This window comes from Anabrus simplex, chromosome 4 (genome assembly GCF_040414725.1).
Source record: "Anabrus simplex isolate iqAnaSimp1 chromosome 4, ASM4041472v1, whole genome shotgun sequence".
Taxonomy (NCBI): Eukaryota; Metazoa; Arthropoda; class Insecta; order Orthoptera; family Tettigoniidae; genus Anabrus; species Anabrus simplex.
In genome coordinates, this window is record NC_090268.1 from 279,934,130 (window position 1) to 279,957,701 (window position 23,572).

Below are 23,572 nucleotides of genomic sequence, written 5' to 3' on the forward strand. Positions count from 1 at the left end.
CGCCATTTTGTGAGAAACACCATAGGTCTGCGTTACCTTTACGACGTACAATACTTGTGAGTAGTACCTTAATGTTTGGAACACCGTGAGTTTACGCTACCTTTGATTAGTACCGCAGCTTGAGAAATATCATGGTTCTCCTTTACTACCGATAACTGCCATTAGCATCATTGTGCTTTATAAGTGGTCTCTTGGTCACTAATACTATTATTTACAATCTTTTTTGAGTCTGATCCACTGTTTTTTTGTTTTTGTTGTGTTCATGTCCATCCATTCATTCTTCATGACATTTTTTTTTCGGTCAGTGGATGCTTTTCATTTTTTGTTATCTCATTTCGTACCATTAGGGGCCGATGACCTCGATGTTAGGCCCCTCTAAACAACAAGCATCATCATCATCATCATCATCATCAACTTATGCTCATTAATACCAGTCCTATTTCCCCCGACTAAAAAAATATTTCGATCTTATCAGTTTCTAACTGCATCAATTTCTTCTCTAGGACCAGGAATACATTTGTTAATTTCAGTGACCCTTTGTAGCCCCACAGTAATTGTATTATTCTCTTAAGAGTCAGTGCATGCATAGTTTCTTTGACACAGCAAGAACAGTAACGATGTATTGATGTGTTTCAGCCATTTGCCTGACGGTGGGAGTAGTGACTTACCCTGCTGGCTGGGACGCTCCCGAGGTGCGTCTCACGTGTGGTGCCAACGCTAACCGCTACGTTCTGGGGGAGTGTGAACTACGTTGGGCCTATCTGCTTTCTGTCATCGGCTGTCTGGATGCCGTCATTCTTGCGGCACTCGCCTTCATCCTAGCCACACGCCACGTGAGACTCCAGGCCGAGCCAGGCTACACTGCTAACGGTTCTCTTTATAAGGGTCAGTACGGCTGCTGCTAACTATAATATTATTACCTTTTGTCCTCTTTCTTTCAGCCTAAAGTCTAGCCACAATAGACCATAGAAAGGGCAGACTATCACTCCACGAAGTGAGTGCCCTAAATGGCTTACCCGCCGGAGGCCAAATCTCATGCTTAGTTTAGTAAGTGGGAATTAAGTTTATTCGTAAACATCGTCGTAAATCGATTGTATTTTTATCAATGCAAGCAGAATAAAATAAAGAAGAGGAAAAAAGTAGTTTATATATTCTGGTATTGGTCTGAGAATCTTGATTATTTTACAATATAGGCTACCTCTAAATATTCCCGAGTTGACGGTTTATGCGACATCGTTGCATTCACTTTTACAATTCTTCAGTGTTGGGGCTACCTTTGTTTTCGACATATTCGAATAGTAGGAGATTAGGCCCTAGTTGGTTTATCGTACATCACTCAGAACAAAATGTCAGCAGGGAGAAATTCGAACTTATTCTCCATTCTTACCGAACATAAAATTGTCGGCTTGCTTGAGGCCACAAAGGCAATTAGTGGCAGGCTTGCCAGATTTTTCAGGAAAAAATAAGGGACACTACCTTTCAGATAGCCTTTAACACTTAAAAACTCCGAATTATGTTTTTTTAATGCATCGTTTAGAAAATTTAATAAAGTTAGACTGTACATTCAAAATCAGATTCATCATGTCTTTTTAAAGACACGGCCTTTCATTGGTTTTCAACATTTATGAATAATCAACTGATCAACATATAATAAGTCTACAGCACTCATAAACTTTAAACAAGTTGAACGGATACTTTCATTTGCATTTTACATCATAAAAATAAATATTTTTGTATGGCGAGTTTTTTAAAGTGTAGACATTGCAAATATATAAAAATCTTGTTCAAATATTTCAAACGACAGCCTATTTTCATTGTTGCAAAGATATCATGCTGAGTCCCAACAGTGCATGCTTATACAACAGTGATTCTTTCCAATAGAATACTTAAAGCATCTACGCTACTGTAAATAAAGAAATTTCACGATCCTGTTTTGGGGATTTTACGGTGAAATAGAAATGTTAGTCCAGTCTTGAAAATACGGGAAAATTGCGTCCTGTGGATGGTTTACTAGAGACGCGGGACATCCTTAAATGTGGTTTGTCCCTTAAAATACGGGACATCTGGCAACCCTGATTTGTGGGCAATTGTGTATTTCTACCTATAAAACAGCGGTGGACCATTTGAATACAGATAACTTTAATTAGGTTTCCTGGAACACTATTGAAGTGTGTGAATACGTCGAACAAGTTAAAAAAGCCTTAGTTAATAAGCTACAGAATGTAGGCCTAAGTGTACCGGTAAGACAAATATGTTACCAGTATTACTAAGCACGGGACACGTTGTATCGGACGGTTACAATTAAACGTTCCCTACTTAATCCGCTCTAGACAGAAAAACTATCCATAGTACGGTATGGATAGGGAACTTGGTCGGAATAATGTCCAGAGTGTGGGCTACAAGATTTGCATTGCTGACCGTATCTGAAAGTCAGGGTTTATCAAGGGAATGTTCACACGTATGCTGGTCTGAAGAGAAGCCCATCAAGAGACGTAGTGGCATACCCATGGAGATGCTTCGCGCATCCATACAGCATGCATGCTCTCCTATGCTTTCAGACTGCCCTGGACACTACATTTTGAGTACCGTACATATAATCTGACGGATGGTACGTTCATGGCAACCAGTCATAATGCGTGATATTGTAACGCATTAATAAAAGTGCTTCAGTGGACTTGCGTATGCATTATTTCCAGTGACGGGGGAAAAATAAAATAAAAGTAATTGGAATGAATTACAGTTATTAGAGAAATATTTTACTCAGTTACAATTACTTCACAGTTCGACACTCTTAAGGAAATCACTGACATTTTTTATCGCATGGGCTGGAATAATAAAAATAAAGAAGTTTGCAGAGAAAAAGATATTACTTTATTGTATGTTTCTTTTAGCATAGATATATTACCAGTACATGGCTATCATCACTAAGTGAAACTAAGCATGACAATTCGGAACTCCCAAAATTATTTTTTCCATAATTTCTATTTTAGTTAATGACTTCTAGCATTTGAAACAATTTACCGTCTACTTTACAAAATGATTGATTCTTAAAATTCTCATCGTTATACCAAAGTACATCTTTGCATTTTCTGAAAAGACGCTCTACAATGGCACTTGAAGGAATGCCTGTGTTTTAGTTTTAAGAACAACAGGTGCTGTACATCTACATGGCATAGAACATCAAATATAGGCGTCAAATATTCAGAATTATCTTACTATTTTACACGCACATCCGAAGGGAATAAAAACATTTACGCAATTCCATCAATTTGTAGTCTTCAGTTAACGGATCCACCACTCATGCTCAGTGATAAAATTGAAAATGAAGACGGTATTTAAAACGAATATTAAGCTGTAGAAGCAACTCTATGTGTTTAAGAAAACGGCTGTAATTGACCCAACATAGATGCAATAATAATAATAATAATAATAATAATAATAATAATAATAATAATAATAATAATAATAATAATAATAATAATGGTTTTAGATCCCACTAACCAGGCCTACTTTGAAGGTTTTCGGAGACGCCGAGGTGCCGGAATTTTGTCTCTCAGGAGTTCTTTTACGTGCCGGTAAATCTACCGACATGAGGCTGATGTGTTTGAGCATCTTCAAATACCACCAGACTGAGCTAGTATCGAACCTGCGTACTTGGGCTCAGGAAACCAGCGCCTTAATCGCCTGAGCCACTCAGTCCGGCAACATACATGTAATAAATTCATAATGTAGGCCTACATAGCTCCTACTGTACTCTTAAATGCAATAGCGTAATATTCTTTGAAAATAGTTGTGTATCAACTTGAGTAACAATTATATGTCACCATTTGACCACCTAACGATGGAGTGTCTGAAATGCTCAGTGGAATAAATAATTGAATAAAACCTGTGAGTGGTGGTGATTATTGTTTTAGGAGGAAGTACAACTAGGCAACCATCCTCTATATAACACTAATCAGAGGGGGTAAAAGTGGAAGGGATCTGACACTTCGAAAAATGAAGATATCGGCCAAAGGAAGCAAGGGCCACGAAGGGCATGAAAATGAAAGACTGCCCTAGCCCTCGTAAACCTAATAGCGTCGGGGTCGGAATAGAATAAGAGTTGACCAAGAGAGGTTGGATAGGATAGATAAAAGTGAGGAGCCTGGCACAAGTAAGTGGAAGCAATGCCAGGACTCAGCTGAGGGCCCCGTGGTTGCCCTTCCACGCTCCAAAGTTCAGAGCCCCTGGGGCCCCTTTTAGTCGCCTCTTACGACAGGCAGGGGATACCGTGGGCGTTATTTCTATCGCCCCCACCCACAGGGGGATAAAAAATAATTCATAAAAATAAAAATCATGAAAATTCATAAAAATTAATTCAGTCACAGAGAAGGCCTACATAAAATCATGGTTAAGATTGTAGGATAAGTTTGCAGTAGGCCCTATTCAATCAATCAATACTGATCTGCATTTAGGGCAGTCACCCAGGTGGCAGATTCCCTATCTGTTGTTTTCCTAGCCTTTTCTTAAATGATCACAAAGAAATTGGACAATTATTGAACATCTCCCTTGGTAAGTTATTCCAATCTCTAACTCCCCTTCCTATAAATTAATATTTTCCCCAATCTGTCCTCTTGAATTCCAACTTTATCTTCATATTGTGATCATTTCTACTTTTAAAGACGCCACTCAAACTTATTCGTCTACTAATGTCATTCCACGCCATCTCTCCACTGACAGCTAGGAACATACCAATTAGTCGAGCAGCTCGTCTTCTTCCCAGCCCAAACTTTGCAACATTTTTTGAACACTACTCTTTTGTCGGAAATCAACCAAAACCAATAGAGCTGCTTTTCTTTGGATTTTTTCCAGTTCTTGAATCAGGTAATCCTGGTGAGGGTCCCATACACTGGAACCATACTCTAGTTGGGGTCTTACCAGAGACTTAAATGCCCTCTCCTTTACATCTTTACTACAACCCCTAAACACCCTCATAACCATGTGCAGAGATCTGTACCCTTTATTTACAATTCCATTTATGTGATTACCCCAATGAAGATCTTTCCTTATATTAACACCTAGATACTTACAATGATCCCCAAAAGGAACTTTCACCCCATCAACGCTTGTTCATCCAGACTTTCTTTACATTGCAATATTGCTGCAGAAAAAACTCAACTGATTTTACTTAGACATATCTTCTGTTGTGTCCGGTATCAATTAAAAAATTGGTGCCTGATTAACTGTATTTAATAATTCAGTCAGACAATGAAGTATGGAGCAGTATTTGATTCTAAATTTCATGGTTAAGATATTTTGTAAGTCCTTTGACTAAACCGCTTCGTTGTTCATTATGTATTCGTACTTCATAGTAACAACACAAGAGACTACAAATTTCCATCATAGTTATCGTCATGCTCCTTTGTACCTCTAAAAGCAAATGCATTCTTTGCCAGGGCAAGAGTAACATCAAGCGATCTTTCCAGTACCTGGGCCCAGTACTGTTATTCATATCTCCTCTTACTTTCTGTAGCTTCATCAGTGTTATTACTCAATTTCCATTGGTCAAGTACCACTATGGTCTTCTACTTTCTTTGACAAATCGTGCCAAACTCATAAACCCCTACTCCATCTGCTTTACTGTTCTCCCCAGAAAAAGCCAACAAGGTTGACTGTAAACATAGTCTGAAAGATAGAGCATAACATATTTAAAGGTACCAGTAATGATGACCTGACAATACAAGTATTCTGTTGTACACAAATAAAATGATCTCTTATAGTTAATTCTTTTGGAAATGGGCCAAAAGTTCTGTACCATCCATTTTTAACAATTAAAAAATCATTTAAATTTAAGTTGTTTAAATCATGACCTTTAAAGTGTTTTTTCTCAATTGGATTCTCTTAATAAAGCAAGAAGTATTATCACGGATGTGAAAGGTCTTATTGCTACTATAACTTTAACTCAGGTTGCTTTCACAGGCTTTAGTTCGAACTGGTTTGATGAACTGAAAGTTTCATTTTTGAAGGTTAGTGTAGTTCCCTTGGAGTCTAATTTTAGAGATGTGGATTCACTGTCGCCTTTGATGGGTACAGTCAAGTGCACAGAATCTTTTCAATATACAAACAGTGATTTATGTTTGTAATAGAATGTTACAGCATCTGTAGCCCTGCCGAGGGACAGCCCCTAATCAGGGTCTAGCAGTTCTTCTGTGTTGATTGGCATCCTTGGTTTGCAGAGTCTAATGAAGTCAAGATGGCTAAATGATCAAGTTATAATACTTTGATAGGCTGGAAATATTAACCAGAATTCAGAATTAATCTTAGTTTGTTTTCTTCTTCTTCTTTATGATGAGGCCATTTCAATTCATGCTTTCTTGTTGTTTACTCTTCTGTTCTTTCCTTCATCATTACACTATGCTTTATTCTTCTATCCTCAGACCACTTTGGCCTGGGTTTTCTTTTCATTCTTCCTTGGAATCCTTCCATTCTTCAAACTTTTTTTTTAAAAAATCTCTCTTTCTATTGTTTCTCTCTAAATCTTTCTTGAACTTTTGTATCCAGCTCATTATTGACCTTTTCTTTATTTTGTTTTATTATATGCTGAGTTGTTTGCTAGAAAATTAATTGGAAGTGAATACTGTATTTCAGTCCCTTTTCATATAGTGCAAAATACTCTGTCTGTTTTTCATTGGGATGACTTCTCTTATGCCTAATATTAGGCTAAAAAATTAAATTAAATGTGCAATACTGTAGTTTTATTCCTTCATGAGACTCTAAATAAAAGTAATTACAATTTTCATTACATTTAATTGTACGGTACTGTAATTGTAACTGTCTGTTAGAAACAATTTTTTATCGAAGAAGTGGCTATATAACTACAGTAATATGGGAGAGGCAGCAGAATTTTACCACACCATGCAGGGAACATCGAGGGAACAGATTGTTTGTAATCCATTGCTAGACTCACCGGTAAGCTGTAGTAGCATGGGTAGGCATTCAGTTTCATTACAGTAGGCCTATTGATAATGAATGAAGTTGAAAACTAATGTATATCTTACCTTTCAGCAAAGTAGCTGCTGAAAATTATATCTATCATTCTCAGTACAAGCATCCATCCTTCTCAATACAAGCATTTCCTGAACATAAAATATTCTAAAACACACTTATTTCTGCCTCTGAAATTTCATGTATCAGTCATTTGATTTCATTCTCCAGGGCTTCAAGAGTATACAGATTGGTGTTGGTGTCCGTACCAAATGCAAACATTTTACAAGCAGCATAGCGCATTCACTTCAAACCAAATAAACAGTAGATCACTACATCTGATGACAAGGAATACTTATTCAAGTTATGAATGTTCCCCTTCAACAAACCATTACCCATATTACTTCTGTATAAAACACAATCTATAAACCAAGTGGCTCGTCTGTGCAGATAGGGAATGCCAACTCCCAGATCAACTCATGAACATTTGGTCACCGCAGGAGCAACGGCATAGTTCGGCACCAACAGCAGAAGTTTTGAAGTGTCATTTAATTTCAATTTTGATGTGTTGTTCGACTTCATCAATATTTTAAAATTTGGATTGTAAATTGAAACATACCTGATTGTTTAATTTATTATGTGTTGTATGTGAGTGTACGCTTTTTTCAATTGGATTGTGGCTGAAGATGACCCAGTATATATTGGGTCGAAACTAGTCCCAATTATATAAGATATTATACATGCTTTTAGTATTCATTGAATAGGTGGTCCCTTCTCTACCCTTTGATAGAGATCAATTGTCAATACAGATCATAATGAAATTCATAGCATATGAAACAAACAGTTTCGCATTGGCGCTCGCACAGACACGCTATACTCACTACACTCATACTGCACTACAACGGTAGTCCCTACACTGCATCGCAGTCGTCTAGGTGTATTGACCAGAAGGTTCCCGCATTGGCACTGTCCCAGAAACCAATCGAAACACTGGCGGTGTAGCCAGTGTCGCATAGAACTCTTGCAGTCGGCTCATACTTAGCAATCTTAAGGTCCCAACCCTTCTGCAGGGACAGGTAGTCATTCTTACAAGGGATGGTGATGTCGACAACGACTACCATGTTCTTCGTTTTGTTAATGACAACGAGGTCAGGTCGCAAAGTCCTGGGGTGGAGAGAAATGATATTGGTGAAATTATGCTTGAGGAAGTGGAAACATGGTAAATAAACTCCATTGTTATCAAGCAGCAGGAATAGATGAAATTAAACCTGAAATGGTGAAGTATAGTGGGAAGGCAGAAATGAAATGGCTTCATAAAGTAGTAAGATTAGCATGGAGTGTTGGTAAGGTACCTTCAGATTGGACAAAAGCAGTAATTGCACCTATCTATAAGCAATGGAACATGAAGGATTACAACAACTATCGAGGTATCTCATTGATTAGTATACCGCGCAAAGTATTCACTGGCATCTTGGAAGGGAAGGTGCGATGAGTGGTTCAGAGGAAGGTGGATGAAAACCAGTGTGGTTTCAGGCCACAGAGGGGCTGTCAGGATCAAATTTTCAGTATGCGCCAGGGAATTGAAAAATGCTACGAGAAGAATAGACAGCTGTATTTGTTTCGTAGATGTAGAGAAAGCATATGACAGGGTACCAAGGGAAAAGAGGCTCACCATACTGGGGGACTATGGAATTAAAGGTAGATTATTAAAATCAATCAAAGGCATTTATGTTGACAATTGGGCTTCAGTGAGAATTGATGATAGAATGAGTTCTTGGTTCAGGGTACTTACAGGGGTTAGACAAGGCTATAATCTTTCACCTTTGTTGTTCATAGTTCACATGGATCATCTGCTGAAAGGTATAAAGTGGCAGGGAGGGATTCAGTTAGGTGGAAATGTAGTAAGCAGTCTGGCCTTTGCTGATGACTTGGTCTTAATGGCAGATTGTGCCGAAAGCCTGCAGTCTAATATCTTGGAACTTGAAAATAGGTACAATGAGTATGGTATGAAAATCAACCTCTCAAAGACTAAATTGATGTTAGTAAGTAAGAAATTCAACGGAATTGAATGTCAGACTGGTAATACAAAGCTTGAACAGGTAGATAATTTCAAGTATTTAGGATGTGTGTTCTCCCAGGATGGTAATACAGTAAGAGAGATTGAATCAAGGTGTAGTAAAGCTAATGCAGTGAGCTCGCAGTTCCAGTCAACAGTATTCTGTAAGAAGGAAGTCAGCTCCCAGAGGATACTATCTTTACATCAGTCTGTTTTCAGACCAACTTTGCTTTATGGGAGCGAAAGCTGGGTGGACTCGGGATATCTTATTCATAAGTTAGAAATAACAGACATGAAAGTAGTGAGAATGATTGCTGGTACAAACAGGTGGGAACAATGGCAGGAGAGTACTCAGAATGAAGAGAATGAACTTGATGGATGAAGCTGTACGCATAAACTGGCTTCTGTGGTGGGGTCACATGAGGTGAATGGAGGAGGATAGGTTACCTAGGAGAATAATGGACTCTGTTATGGAGGGTAAGAGAAGTAGAGGGAGACCAAGACGATGATGGTTAGACTCAGTTTCTAATGATTTAAAGATAAGAGGTATAGAACTAAATGGGGCCACAGCACTAGTTGCAAATAGAGAATTGTGCCGACGTTTAGTAAATTCACAGAGGCTCGCAGACTGAAGGCTGAAAGGCATAATGGTCTATAATGATAGTATGTATAATAATAATAATAATAATAATAATAATAATAATAATAATAATAATAATAATAATAATAATAATAATGTTATACAGGGTTATTCATCTAAGATGTTACATGGAAATAACATCTAAATCATTAAAGATATCTGCATTCTGTTTTCAAATTCATAAATGATACCAAGGGGCTTATAAAATAATGTGCTACTTATTCCCATGGGGTGATTAATAACCAAGATATTGATACTAACTCCATATTTTTAAATGGAACAGCATGAATGCATACAGCTGGCCTAAAAGTTCAGCTGTGTACAAGTTCATATATGCAAGTATTTTCAAAATCGGACAGTTACTTTTTGAGATATAAATAAAAACCACATATGGGCTTTTGTGTACCGCATCAGACAGTGTGTGGTCAGCCAAGGACGTATTTGCACGCAAGCTGTTTCCTGGCATTGATTCCAGCCACAGAACGGATACCAGGCATGTATTATAAACTATTATACACGTAATGTGATGTACCGTAACATACCCTGGGTGTGCAAAGTTATTGTGTGACTGGCGAACACACAGCGGGGAAGGGGGTTTAAAGTGCATTTGTTTTGTTTTGTTTTGAAGTCCATCTCACACATTATTCAATTGCTTTTCTAGAAGGAGCTTTCCGGATGTCCTGCGTTATGTTTTCACAATTCATACAGTAGTATGTACTGTACACTCGAAACAGTGACAATTTTAGCTTTCGTTATGTTCCTTCAAAGTCAAAATAATTATTTTATTCCTTTTAAAAACATCATCCCTCGCTGTCCTGTTGTGAGTTCGCCTGTCATACACACTTTGCAAACCCATCACATGTGTACGATATGCTTACATGCCTGGTATCCATTCTGAATCTGGAATCACACCCAGAAGACTGCTTGCGCGTCAATATGTCCTTGCCCAACTTCACACTGTCTGATGCAGAATGCAAAACTGTGCATGCTGTTATTAATGATATCTCAAAAAGTAACTGTCCAATATTGAAAATACTCACATATTTGAACTTGTACGCAGTTGATCCTTTAGGCCAGTTCTATGAATTTGTGCCGTTCTTTTAAAAATACGGAGTTATTATCAATATCTCAGTTATAAATCACCTAGTTATAAATCACGTAGCACATTATTTTAACAAGCCCACGGGTATCATTTACGAATATGAAAACAGAATACCAATATCTTTAATGGTTTAGATGTTATATCCGTGTAATATCTCAGGTGAATAACCCTGTATAAAGATCTTCATTGGTGTAATCACATTAATGAGGTTGTACATAAAGGTTATAGATCTCTTCATATGGTTATAAAGGAAAAGGGGGTATCTATGGTAAGATCCCAATTATGGTTCTTTTTTTTTTTTTTTTTTTGGTCAAGAAGGAAGCCATACTTTCCAGTGTCGACTTAGTCAAACAGGACATAAAAACTTTCCAGTCTGTCAAACACACAAAATTTCAGTAAAGATTATAACACTATAAACATACCTGTATAGTGTGTATTTTTTACAGGGAAGCAACTAGAAAATTAAATCCACACAAAAGAACATAACAAAAATAACCTTGCCTGAGGTGGGTGGGATGATTACTAACCCTCAAATGGTATCATATATACTTGTAATGCAACTGGTATCATGGTGTCTATCAGACTCCAAAAATTTACTGGTAAATTATACAATAATTTCTTACTTTGTTGTTGTTTATTGAACTTAATTACTTGAAACATGTGTTTCCAAACATGTCACAGCAAAACCTAGGCGAAAAAATTACAAATCCAGAAGAAAATACCAAATTACTAAAATGAAGCTCCGAAAATGTGCACCTTCATATTTTTCTCAAAAATCTGTAAACAGAACTTTCAATGATTAATTCTCTGCTATGTCAGTCCTTTATAAAGAACCTATATTTGTTAAAAAATACTGGAGAGCTTAAAACATAAATTCACATTTTGACATCCAATTTCATCCTTGTTAGATCATCTTCACGTGTTCCTATGTCCTCCCCTCCATCATTATCAACAACTTCCTGTTCTTAATCCATTTTGTCATCACTTTCTATCTAGTAATCCAGATTAATATCACTGTCATCCAGCATTTATAATAATAATTTCTTTTATACCTTTTTCAACAGACTGGAAAGTTTTTATATCCAATTATGGTTCCGGTGTACAGTATGGGACCGTCACCGGGATTACTTGATTCGAGGAATGGAAGATATCCAAAGGAAAACAGCATGATTTGTTCTGCATCAGCAACTGATTACATAGCAGTAGAATTATTTAAGTCAATTAGTGTACAAGCAGGTAGATAGCTGCATATCTAACTTTTAAAGAAAGGACATAATAGCTTACTGATATCATCGCTGGCTTCTCGTCTGGGTGAGTGTGTCTTGAATCCTTCCCAGGACATGTGGGAAATTTGTAATATATATTGTACACCCCTGTGGTTCAAATTCCACATAAAACTAGAGATTCTCTGACTGCTCAGGATATCAACAGTCATATTAAACTGCAAGCTGGCATGCTTTTTTTTTTTTTTTTTAACTTTAGAAAATTTTGAAATTGGTCAGTCAGAATTAGTAGCACTAGTGCAACCATGCCCAAAGACTTTCGTGGCACTGCACAGGTTGAGCTGAAGTTAATTGATGGATTCAAGTTCCTTTGTCCTTGCAATATGAACACTGGCACAGCCAACAAATGTGAAAGGAGGGACTCAGCAGAGATAGATTTGGGAAGAAAGGTTAAAAATTTAAGTGGATTTTTCTTCTTTGTTCCAAGAAAGGCTGAAGAGATTTTTTACTGTACTCTCCCTAATTAAGGTATTTAGCTACAATCACTACTTCTTAACAAATGGGTGAAAGAACAAGATGTTTGATATGTTTGTTGTAATCACAAAAAACAAATAATGTAGAGTGGAACAATAAAAACAAACATTCTACTATACACGATTCAATTGAAAGAGAGGACCATGCTAAAATGGAAGAGGATCTGAAAAAAAGAAGAAAAAAAAAGCATTGTTAAGAGAGGTAATTTGGCTGCATTCATGTACAGTAATTCAATTTGTCCTAATTTCATGCCCTGTAGCACTGGCACAAATATTATAGATTTTGGTGTATTATAAGAAAATATCACCTTTTATTTATTTTGTACCTAACACAAAGATGTATTTACTAAATTTAATATATTCTTTGTAAAATTATTGTTTTATGTGTTGTGAAAAGCAAACAACTTCTTGTATTGATATACAGTAATTATGTTTTCATGATGAGTTAATGTATGTAACTTTTCATGTAATTCATGGAAGAATTTACTCAAAAACATTAAAATACTTCACAGAATAATATGAATCCATTACTGCATTCAGTTGTGCAGCACTCCCTATCATGGCCGTAAGCCAAGCTTCAAGGAAGCTCCAGTAGTCACCGCTACATTAGTGTATGTAGGAATGTGCTGCATAAATACATGCACTGTATCAAAGTATTCTACATAATTATGTTCCATAATTGGGAGAATTCCTTTGAAGTTATTTTGTCCAGCCTTCCTAGGTAGAATTGTAAAGTAACTGGTTATTTTCAACTGTGAGCCTGTTTTAGGGAAGCGACTAGAAAATTAAATCCACATAAAAGAACAAAACAAAAATAAACTTGCCTGCGGAGGGTGGGATGATTATTAACCCTCAACTAGTCTGGCCCCGCAGTGTAGGGGGCAACGCATCCGCCTGTCACCCGGCGACCCCGGGTTCGATTCCCAGCCAGGTCAGGGTTTTTAAATTGTAATGATTAATATCCCTGGACTGGGGACTGGGTGTTTTTGACGTCCTAAATCTTCCTTTCCTCACACACAACATTCCACACTACCGCCATTCCAATTACACACAGGTTCATACAATATAGTGCCAGTAGAGGCAAAAGATCTACATGGGTCGACGCCCCGAACAAATAGCATTTTTTTTAAAACTCTCAACTGGTATCACATATTTGTAACACAACTGGTATCATGGTGTCTATCAGACTCCATAAATTTACTGTTAAATTATACAATAATTTCTTACTTTGTTGTTGTTTATTGAACTTAATTACTTGAAGCATATGTTTCCAAACATGTCACAGCAAAACCTAGGAAAAAAAATTACAGATCCAGAAGAAAATACCAAATTACTAAAATGAAGCTCCGAAAATGTGGACCTTTATAAAGTACCTATATTTGTTAAAAAGACTGGAAAGCTTAAAACATAAATTCACATTTTGACATCCAATATTCATCCTTGTTAGATCATCTTCACGTGTTCCTATGTCCTCCCCTCCATTGTTATCAACCACTTCCTGTTCTTAATCCGTTTCATCATTACTTTCTATGTAGTAATCTGGATTAATATCACTGTCATCCAGCATTATTAGTAATCATTTCTTCTATACCTATTTCAAAGTTTGGTTTATTTGTTTTCAGAACTTATTGAGAATAATCAGTATGTGTTTCAACATTATAAGTGTGTTCTGATTGTTGAGATTGACCTGGTTGTGGCTCCATATTGTATGAACTAATAACACGGCAATATTACTAATAATAATAATAATATACTAAACCATAATAATCACTAAATATTCATTAACATGGCTCACGAGCAACTGTTACGTAACTGGTATCATACATCTGCCAGGCAGCATAGTGATCTCGCCGCGCTTTTACTGAAGGTCAGAAAAGAGTGAATGACATGCCACCTGAAACATGCGACAAGCAAACCCCCTGTTTTAAGCCGTTTCTTCTTTTATTGCTTGTAGCTATAGTCTTGCCCTTGTTAACTAATTACAAGGGGTATTTCCAGCTCGGGGCCATATCTATGCCTTGCCTAGTCGACGAGATCCAGGCCTCAAAAATTATTCCCTATGAATATTTCACGTCGGTGTTGCTTGGACCGCTAATTGTATTCTTTTAGAGGGAGTGGGTGTGGCTCACACCTTCACTGCATGAAGCCAACACTCCAACTGAAAGGTACACAAAGGGAGAAAGAAGTAGGACCCAGCAAGAAGAAGAAATGGTTGCCTGAAAGTTCGGCAGCAGTCTTACAGACGTATGATACCAGTTGAGGGTTAAGATGTTTGGAAGTGGATTTGAAGGAAAATTACTAACATGTGCAGTGCGTAATTATAAGGAACTCATAACTAATATATTTTTGTTTCCTCCAGGTGAGGTCAATGGTGGTTTTGTTGGTGATGCTCAGTCGGTGGCTGGCTCAAGGAAGTCCCTCAATCTTCACCCGGTGTTACTGATGCCTCAGCCACATCATCACCACCAGCCAGGTGAAGCCGACCGATTTTCCGAGTTCTCCAATCGGACTGGGCGTTCCAAGTCTTCAGCCTATAGAGCAGAATATGCTTCAAGTATACAGAATTTTCAACTGTAAAACGTGGACCAGTATTCCATTTTAACTGACTTGACAAAATATGAGAAATTATCTTGTTTTGCTAGAAAGTTCATAAGGTACTTCTAGTTATCAGAAGTCACCTAGAAAATGAGAACAAGTCGTAATTCCAAATGATCACCTATTTATGGGAATAGAAACAAATGTGAGTACTTGTCCCCACCACTAGCATGCAATCAGTTTGATAAACTGATTGCCATGTTAAAACAAACAGGGAGAATATTATAGGGTTTTTAACATGTATCATATAAACAGTGAGGGATTGCCATCCTCTACAAAGTTATGATGTTCTATATATTTTCTGAGATTCAGTTCAGAACACAGTAAAATATTTGTTAGATTAATTTTGTAAATCTTTGTGCCTTGAAGTTTGTATGTTTCAGATCTGTGAAATAATTTTACACTACTTACTTTAAGTGATCGGAAGGATTATCCATTTTTCTGCTTTCAGGAAACCATATTTTCTTTTTTCCACTCTGAAGAGAACGAATTTATTTGGAGCATGATTTCAACATGATCTATTTGCCATTTGTACAAAGAAAATTGGTTGTACTTTTCTTAAAAACAAATGCTTAAATATTAGGGTTATAATTATGTAAGTGTATTTTATAATATTAAATTGCTGTAATATACATTTTACACTAAATTGAAGGATTTTCAATTTTTTTTAAAAATTTTATACCAGCTTTGAATTTCTACATGAAGTATGACCTTCAGCACTCACATGTTACCAACACCAGTTTTAGGGGACTGCTTTGTTTCAGTCCTAACTATACCACCAGGAACAGCCTTTCAAATTGTAAACTTATATCAGGGAAAGATTTATGTTCCAAAAGCAGGTCTCTTGTGCAGAAGATTCATGAATTAACAACAAATAGTAGTATGATTAAATCTGGCCATTGACTGACAGTGATGTAGATGTAGATGAAGATGATGATGATGATGATGATGATAACAAGAAATCTGGTCTGCAGCTTATCCTAGAGTTGTGTAAATTTCTGCAAAAGCAGTAAAGCTTCTCATAAGATTTCCTTCATTCCTTTTCATTACACTACTCTATATTTTTTATTGCACTGAATTTTCCTGGCCTCTCCTTGTTAATTACAAAACATGTCCAAAGAATTTGTCCCAGGTTGCTTCCAGGTTTTCACTAGCATTAAGAGTTACAGGAGTAGGAAAGTAAGAAGTAGGAAAGAAGCTGCTGACACCAGTAATGTCCTTCCACACACAAACCTCACAATAAGCCCCCCATTCTACAGTTTAAATTATTAAAAATAACTATCAGCAAAAGAGCCAAAATCATAAAGGACAGGTTCCTACAGAAAGTTAGTGAAAAAGTGTAAGACAATTTTCCTTCTATTTTAGTAGCAGGAAGAAATAAAATCCATGGCCATAGAGTAAACTTTATGAAGTTTACCTTCAATTGATTAGAATATTGGATGCGGATTAGTACCCTTACACTCCCAAATTCTAATCTATCCAGCACTTTCACACAACTACTTCACAACATTGATCCAACCTTAAATATCTTTTTTGTTCAACACCAGCTCTGTTAGAATTTAATTAGTACCAATTAGTAACAAAGAGCTCTGCAATATCTGCAAACTAGGGTAAGGAGCAACGGAGATCAGTTCTACATTCTCTATCCTGGGTGCCTTGACACCCAGTGACCAATTAGAAAACTTATGAGGGTACTTATGAGATAGAAACAATACAACTAGTTTGGGAGAATATTGCCTGAATTAATTTGTTGGATGTGTTTTTGCTTGTTTCATCGACTATGAAAAAGCCTTCAATACAGTCCGCCGCGACAAACTTGTGAACATTCTTCGAGAATTAGGACTTGATGGGCAGGACATCCGTGTTATTGATAATCTCTACTGGAACAGAGTGCTGGCATAAGAATTGATGGTCGTGTCTTGGAAGAAGTCTCAGTTATGAAAGGAGTTCGCCAAGGCTGTATTCTTTCAGAAAAGATTTTTCGAGATGCTCTTTACTCAAGGAGTTGTGGTTAATGGTTTCATCATAAATAACTTTTTTTTTTTTTGCTAGTGGCTTTACATCACGCCGACACAGATAGGTCTTATGGTGATGAAGAGATAGGAAAGGCCTAGCAGTTGGAAGGAAGCAGCCGTGGCCTTAATTAAGGTACATCCCCAGCATTTGCCTGATGTGAAAATTGGAAACCATGGAAAACCATCTTCAGGGCTGCCGTCAGTGGGATTCAAACTCCTATCTCCCGGATGCAAGATCACAGCCACGCGTCCCTAACCCCACAACCAACTCGCCTGGCATCATGAATAACATCAGGTATGCCGATGACATTGTGCTACTTGCAACCAATTTCCAGGATCTACAGGAACTATTTATTGCTGTCACTGAAGCCAGCAGCACCATGTGCTTGAGGCTTAATGTAAAGAAGACCAAGTAGATGATTATAAGCAGGAAAGAAGATGGCACTCGAGGTGATCTCACAGCAGCAAAGGACCAGATCGCAATAGTGGCAACATTTAAATACCTGGGATGTCACATCATTGATGACTGGGATCTTCCTCATGAGATCTGATGCAGAACTGAGCAGGCCAGAACTTCTTTTCATAGACTTAGAAAACTTTTGACAAGCCATTTCCATTACACTACGAACACAACCACACCGGTGCTACGTTTTCAGCATACCGTTATACGGTGCTGAGACATGGACACTAATCGAGACCATGTGCAAGAAGTTGCAAGCATTTGAAATGCAGACGTACCAAAGGATGTGTGTTTGCAGTGATTAGAATTAGAAGCATGAAAAAAAAAAAAGGCTTTTACTCCTTTTGTTATTTTATCCTCCCGAATTACAGTAAGTAACTGGCTTTATAAGTGTTGTACTTTCCAGTCAGTCAGGATAATTAAAAATAATTAAAGCTCTTCATCATATTCCGGCCTCCTCAAATCCCAAACTGTTAGTACCAAGGGGATTGTAACATGTCAGTTGCAGACCTTTTAAAAACGAATTCAGGCAGGTTTTATGTCCAAACTAATTTTATTTTATTTATATCATTATACTTAGGCCTATCAATATCAGGTGAGACCAACTTTGAATACCATATACCGGTAGTGTACCTAAACCATCTGTATAAACAAATTTAATCTTGAGTATATAATAAACAAAGTTTAACTACATTTCCAGTGTAAAGAAAGGACTTAGGATATGAGGCCATTTAGTAACCAATATATAAACATGACCATTATATATATTGAGACTTTGCTCTGTTCCTATGGACTTTTCTCTGCTATTCGCTACATCTTATAAGTTCTTAATTTCCTTATTCATCCTTATTTCATGCTGTATAGTTACTGTATGTTTTTCTTTCCCTTATGCATATAAATCTGGAATCTGGGCTCTGAAGAATGTTCCTATATAATTTCAAAGTCACCACTTTTCACTAGTGAGCATAAAAAAGCTCATTTCACTTGTTGTAAGATGTGATTAAATCAATTTTTGCATTGTCACTCTACCAGTCCAAACATTGTTAGCTTTTGTGTATGCAAACAATTATTCTTTTCCAGTAGTCTTCCCAATATCCTCAACAATTACATACAGTATATAATAAATCTTTCTTCTTCTGATTATTTATAGTTAACTTACTAACTTGTACATTACAAAGACTTTTGTAAATAATTTATTTTGTCAGGGTTAGTGGGAGGAGAAGGATTGTCATGTTATCCCAGACTCCAACAGTTACATTCCACTTATTCTGACAACCATATTCTTAGAACATACATACAGAGAAAGACAGGCATTGAGGCATGAACCATACTCAGTTGTATTATAGGCTATACATCTTGTAATAACTTACCACATTGAATAGCTGATTTGATTCTCTGTGAATTTGTATTGTGTTTTGAAATGTTTGTATATTCCTTCAGTGTAACTTTTTCTAATGAATAATTTAATATCAATATTTTATATACTCTCACTATTTTATAAAGTTGAAATAAAGGAATAATTTTTCACATTGTTTCTTTCATTTCTTCAGTTCCATGCTGTAAGTCCTGTATCTTGAGATAATTGGTCCCAATTGGCTTTGGAAAAATTTCATTGCTGGTATGAAAACTTTTCAGTGACTGGTATCTGCATTCCTACTTCTAGAATGATGGGCCAGTGTTCACTGTGTGGAAATTTGTCGACAACGTATCTGGTGGTCGGCAAAGGTAAACCTGTATCATCAGTCAAGACAAAGCTCAAGGCTGGATTCGTTTCACATTATACATCTAGCTGAATGGAATCGAGGTGTAGATTACGTGCTTTTGCCCAGTAAATCATTTCATTACCATGTGAATTAACTTGTTTGTATTCCCAGTTGATGTGACGGCTGTTAAAATCGCCAGTGATGATAGCTGGATGCGAGGAGATTGGAAGAAAACCATTAAGCCATGATACATTGGGTGACTTGTGTAATATTTCACATTTTGATTTGCTGATGCCTTTGACATTTTATGATGCAGAGTGCCTTTTGGAGCAGATGATAACACTTCCTTTGTGCATACAGTGACTGTTCTTGAACACCACCCAGGAGACACATGTAGCTTAAGGAATACTATGGATGTGAACAGTCATTGTCTCCCAAGAGGGCAGTTTATTCTACTCTTAAACAATCACCACTAATCTGCATTTAAGTCATTCGCCTAGGTGGCAGATTCCCTATCAGTTATTCACCTCATCTTTTCTTAAATAATTTCAGAGAAATTTAAAATTTCCAATCCCTAACTCCTCTTCCTTTAAACTAATATTTGCCCCAATTTGTCCTCTTGAATTCTAACTTTATCTTCATACTGTGATCTTTCCTACTTTTAAAAATACCACTCAAACTTATTCATCTACTAATGCCATCTCTCTACTGTCAGCTCAGAACATACCACTTAGTCAAGCAGCTCATCTCCTTTCTCCAAGGTCTTCCCATCCGAAAGTTTGCAACAGTTTGGTAACTCTACTCTTTTGTTGGATATCACCCAGAACAAATCTAGCTGCTTTTCTCTGAATGTCTTCCAGTTCTCGAATAAAGTAATCCTGGTGAGGGTCCCATACACTGAAACCATACACTACTTATGGTTTTACCAGAAACGTATATGCCTTCAACCTTTATATCTGTACGACAACTCCTAAATACCCTCATAACCATACGAAGAGCTCTGTAACCTTTATTTGTAATCCTGTTTATGTGATTTCCCATAGTAACACCTAGATACTTACAATGATCCCCATGAAGAACTTTCAACCCATCAATGCCGTAATTAAAACTGAGAGAGGACTTTTCCTCTTTGTGAAACTCATAACCTAACTTTTCATACTGTTTACCATCATAGTTTTGTCTGCTGATCATCTCACAGCATTGTAGAAGTCTTTTTTTTTTTTTAGTCACTCACAATCCTGTATCTTTATTTCTTACTGTGTATCACTAGTTGTATGGTGAGTCAGCACATACACTAGTCCAAATTCTGTTCAGCTTGCGCAAAATTCCTTTGGGCATATCAAACCCAAGTACCTTCATAACGATAGATAGCATGTCATGAAATTCTGAAGCAATAAACTATTAAACATTAAGGTATAGCTGGGATGAATCAATTAGTCATATCTTTATATTCTAGTAGAAAAATATGAATACATCCTTTCTTTACTTTCAACAGATAAGTGAGAAGTTATGAAACAGGCTTGACTCTACTACGTCACTCATTATCACACTTTGCAAAAAGCCTATATAGACTGTACTCACAAAACTACTCTAATATAAATATACTGTATTCTAGCATGAACAACCATCTCTCAGATGACCACAGTCTCATCAAACAAAAGTTCTCAGCTATTAGTTGCTGGGCTGTGCAAATAAATGGGTATCTCGACTGGAGCCTAGTGATGCAGGTTTCAGAAAGGTTATTTTATTTTATTTTTTTGCTAGTTGCTTTACGTCGCACCGACACAGATAGGTCTTATGGGACAGGAAAGGGCGAGGAGCGGGAAGGAAGCAGCAGTGGCCTCAATTAAGGTACAGCCCCAGCATTTTCCTGGTGTGAAAATGGGAAACCACGGAAAACGATTTTCAGGGCTGCTGACAGTGGGGTTCGAACCTACTATCTCCCGAATACTGGATACTGGCCACACTTACGCGACTGCAGCTATCGAGCTCCGTGAAAGGTTATTTTATTTAGGCTCAACTTGCAGGATTCCAACAAAAATTAGAGATTTTAGATTCAAGAGGTCAAATGGACTGTACCGGTATCATTATTCACCTATTCAAGGCCTTTGGTAGAGTAGTTCATGAGAGACTGCTGACGAAAATGAGGGCTAATGGACTATCGTAGATAAAAGAATGGTTGAATGGGGGGCTAAATTTCTAGAAAATAGAACTCTTGAGAATTAGAATAGGTGAAGCATTATCCGATCCTGTAATGATTAAGAGTGGGGTCGCAAATGGCAGTATTATTGCACCTTTGTATTTTCCTATGTATAGAGTGATGATGATGATATACAGTTCAAAAAAATTAGGGGAACATGTTTTTGAATGTATGCCATGCTCCATAAAATCAATACCTCACACCCAGGTACTACCAACTAAATCTTTATTCTTTACTCTTGAAGTATACAAAAGAACTTTGATGGATTTGCGTTCATTTTCAGAACACAAACGGAAATGTCCAAATAGGGTCAAATACAAAGTGATAACATTCCTCCAGCGTGGATTTTTATCGCAGTTGGAGAGCTTCAGTATGGTGTATGTCCTCCACGAACATTTATCAGAGCTTGGTACCTACTTGGCATTCTCTGTATAAGTCGATGGAGGTCACGTTGCGGTATCAGGTCCATTCTTCAATGAGAGCCTGTTAGAGGTCTTGAATAGTCTGTGGTGGAACAGGATGCTTACGAACACTTCTGTCGAGCCTATCCCACACATGCTTGATCGGATTAAGGTCAGGACTCACTGCTTGTCATTACATCTCTTGAATGTCCAGTTCTCGCAAGACAGCTCTGGTGATGCGCGTTACATGAGCCCTGGCATTGTCGTGCATGAGTATGAATTCAGGGCCAACACTGTATGCAGCAACCAACACATGCTGTAGCAGTATCTGTTTGATATAACACACAGCAGTAAGATTAACGCGGACGACGACAAGATCCGTACAATAATACCAATATAAATGGTCCGTTATTGGACATTATAAATTTTCCAGCTAACTCATTCCTGTTTGCCAGCGTTTCGCCCCCGTGTGCTAGGCTGGGCTCATCAGTTGGTACCTAGCACACCTACCAAGACGCTGGCTAGTGCATACCGTGGAGGCCACTGCGTAGGCTAATTGTAGCCACCGGCAGTGCCAATGCACTATGAGAGACTTTGTCTCCTTATCAAAAATTGATGGCTGCTTGGCCATCAGATGATATAGATGTTGATTCCCATAGGGAATCTGAAATATTTGTCCCGAATGAGTAAATTTATAATACCACGGTATGCACTAGCCAGCGTCTTGGTAGGTGTGCTAGGTACCAACTGATGAGCCCAGCCTAACACACGGGGGCGAAACGCTGGCAAACAGGAATGAGTTAGCTTGAAAATTTATAATGTCCAATAACGGACCATTTATATTGGTATTATAAATTTACTCATTCGGGACAAATATTTCAGATTCCCTATGGGAATCAACATCTATATCAAGATCCGTACAGCCATCAATACTGATGCCACCCCACACCATCACAGAATCTTGTCCAAATCGGTCGCCTTCCTGGACAACATTTGGCATGTACTGTTCACCACGGCGTCTCCATACATGTTGACGTCCATCACACTGTGTCTGGGTAAATCTGGACTTACTTTTTAACAACATAGGTCTCCATTGGCGATGTTGCCATTTGACGTGAGTACGGGCAAACAGAAGGAAAGCTGCACGATGTTGATGCATTAAACAGGGCATTTGAGCTGGACGTCTGGGTCGTAAGGACACTTCTCTTAACCTGTTCCTTACTGTCTGGTCAGACACTGTGAATCCAGTGACCCTCCTGAGGTCTTGTTGCAGTTCTCTGGCAGTTGCTGAACAATGCCACAACGCAAGGATTGTTAGATATCGGTCATCCTGTGGGGTTATCATACATCCACGACCTTGTCCAACCCTCCTTGTGAACTGGCCTGTCTCAGTGTAGTGATTACACAAGCGTTGAATAACTGATGGAGAGACATTGAAATCCACAGCAACACGACGAAAAGTCCATCCTTCCTGGATTAAAGTGATGGCCCTCGCAACTTGAACCTCGTTAAGATGTGTCGTGGGATGTATTGATTTATGTACAACGTGCTCAACTGACTGCAGAAGTCTGTGTACGTCACAACGAGACGCAGATGTACTGCTATTCACTTTGTTTTGAGAGGCCACCTAACTGTTTAATGCATGGCTATGCCTACAGATGGAGTATGACTTTGATTTGAC

The 23,572-nt window shown here is 37.7% G+C and overlaps 1 protein-coding gene across 1 annotated transcript in view; it reads left to right on the forward strand.

Moving 5' to 3' along the window:
* Tmhs (Tetraspan membrane protein in hair cell stereocilia) overlaps window positions 1-19,114 on the forward strand; it is a 166,979-nt gene extending 147,865 nt beyond the window's left edge. Inside the window, exons 2-3 of the mRNA XM_067145539.2 lie at window positions 637-885; window positions 14,877-19,114. Of these exons, the coding sequence (XP_067001640.1) occupies window positions 637-885; window positions 14,877-15,094 (467 nt within the window). The 3' untranslated portion in view covers window positions 15,095-19,114. The remainder of the gene's footprint in view (window positions 1-636; window positions 886-14,876) is intronic.
* The last annotated feature ends 4,458 nt before the right edge of the window (window positions 19,115-23,572 follow it).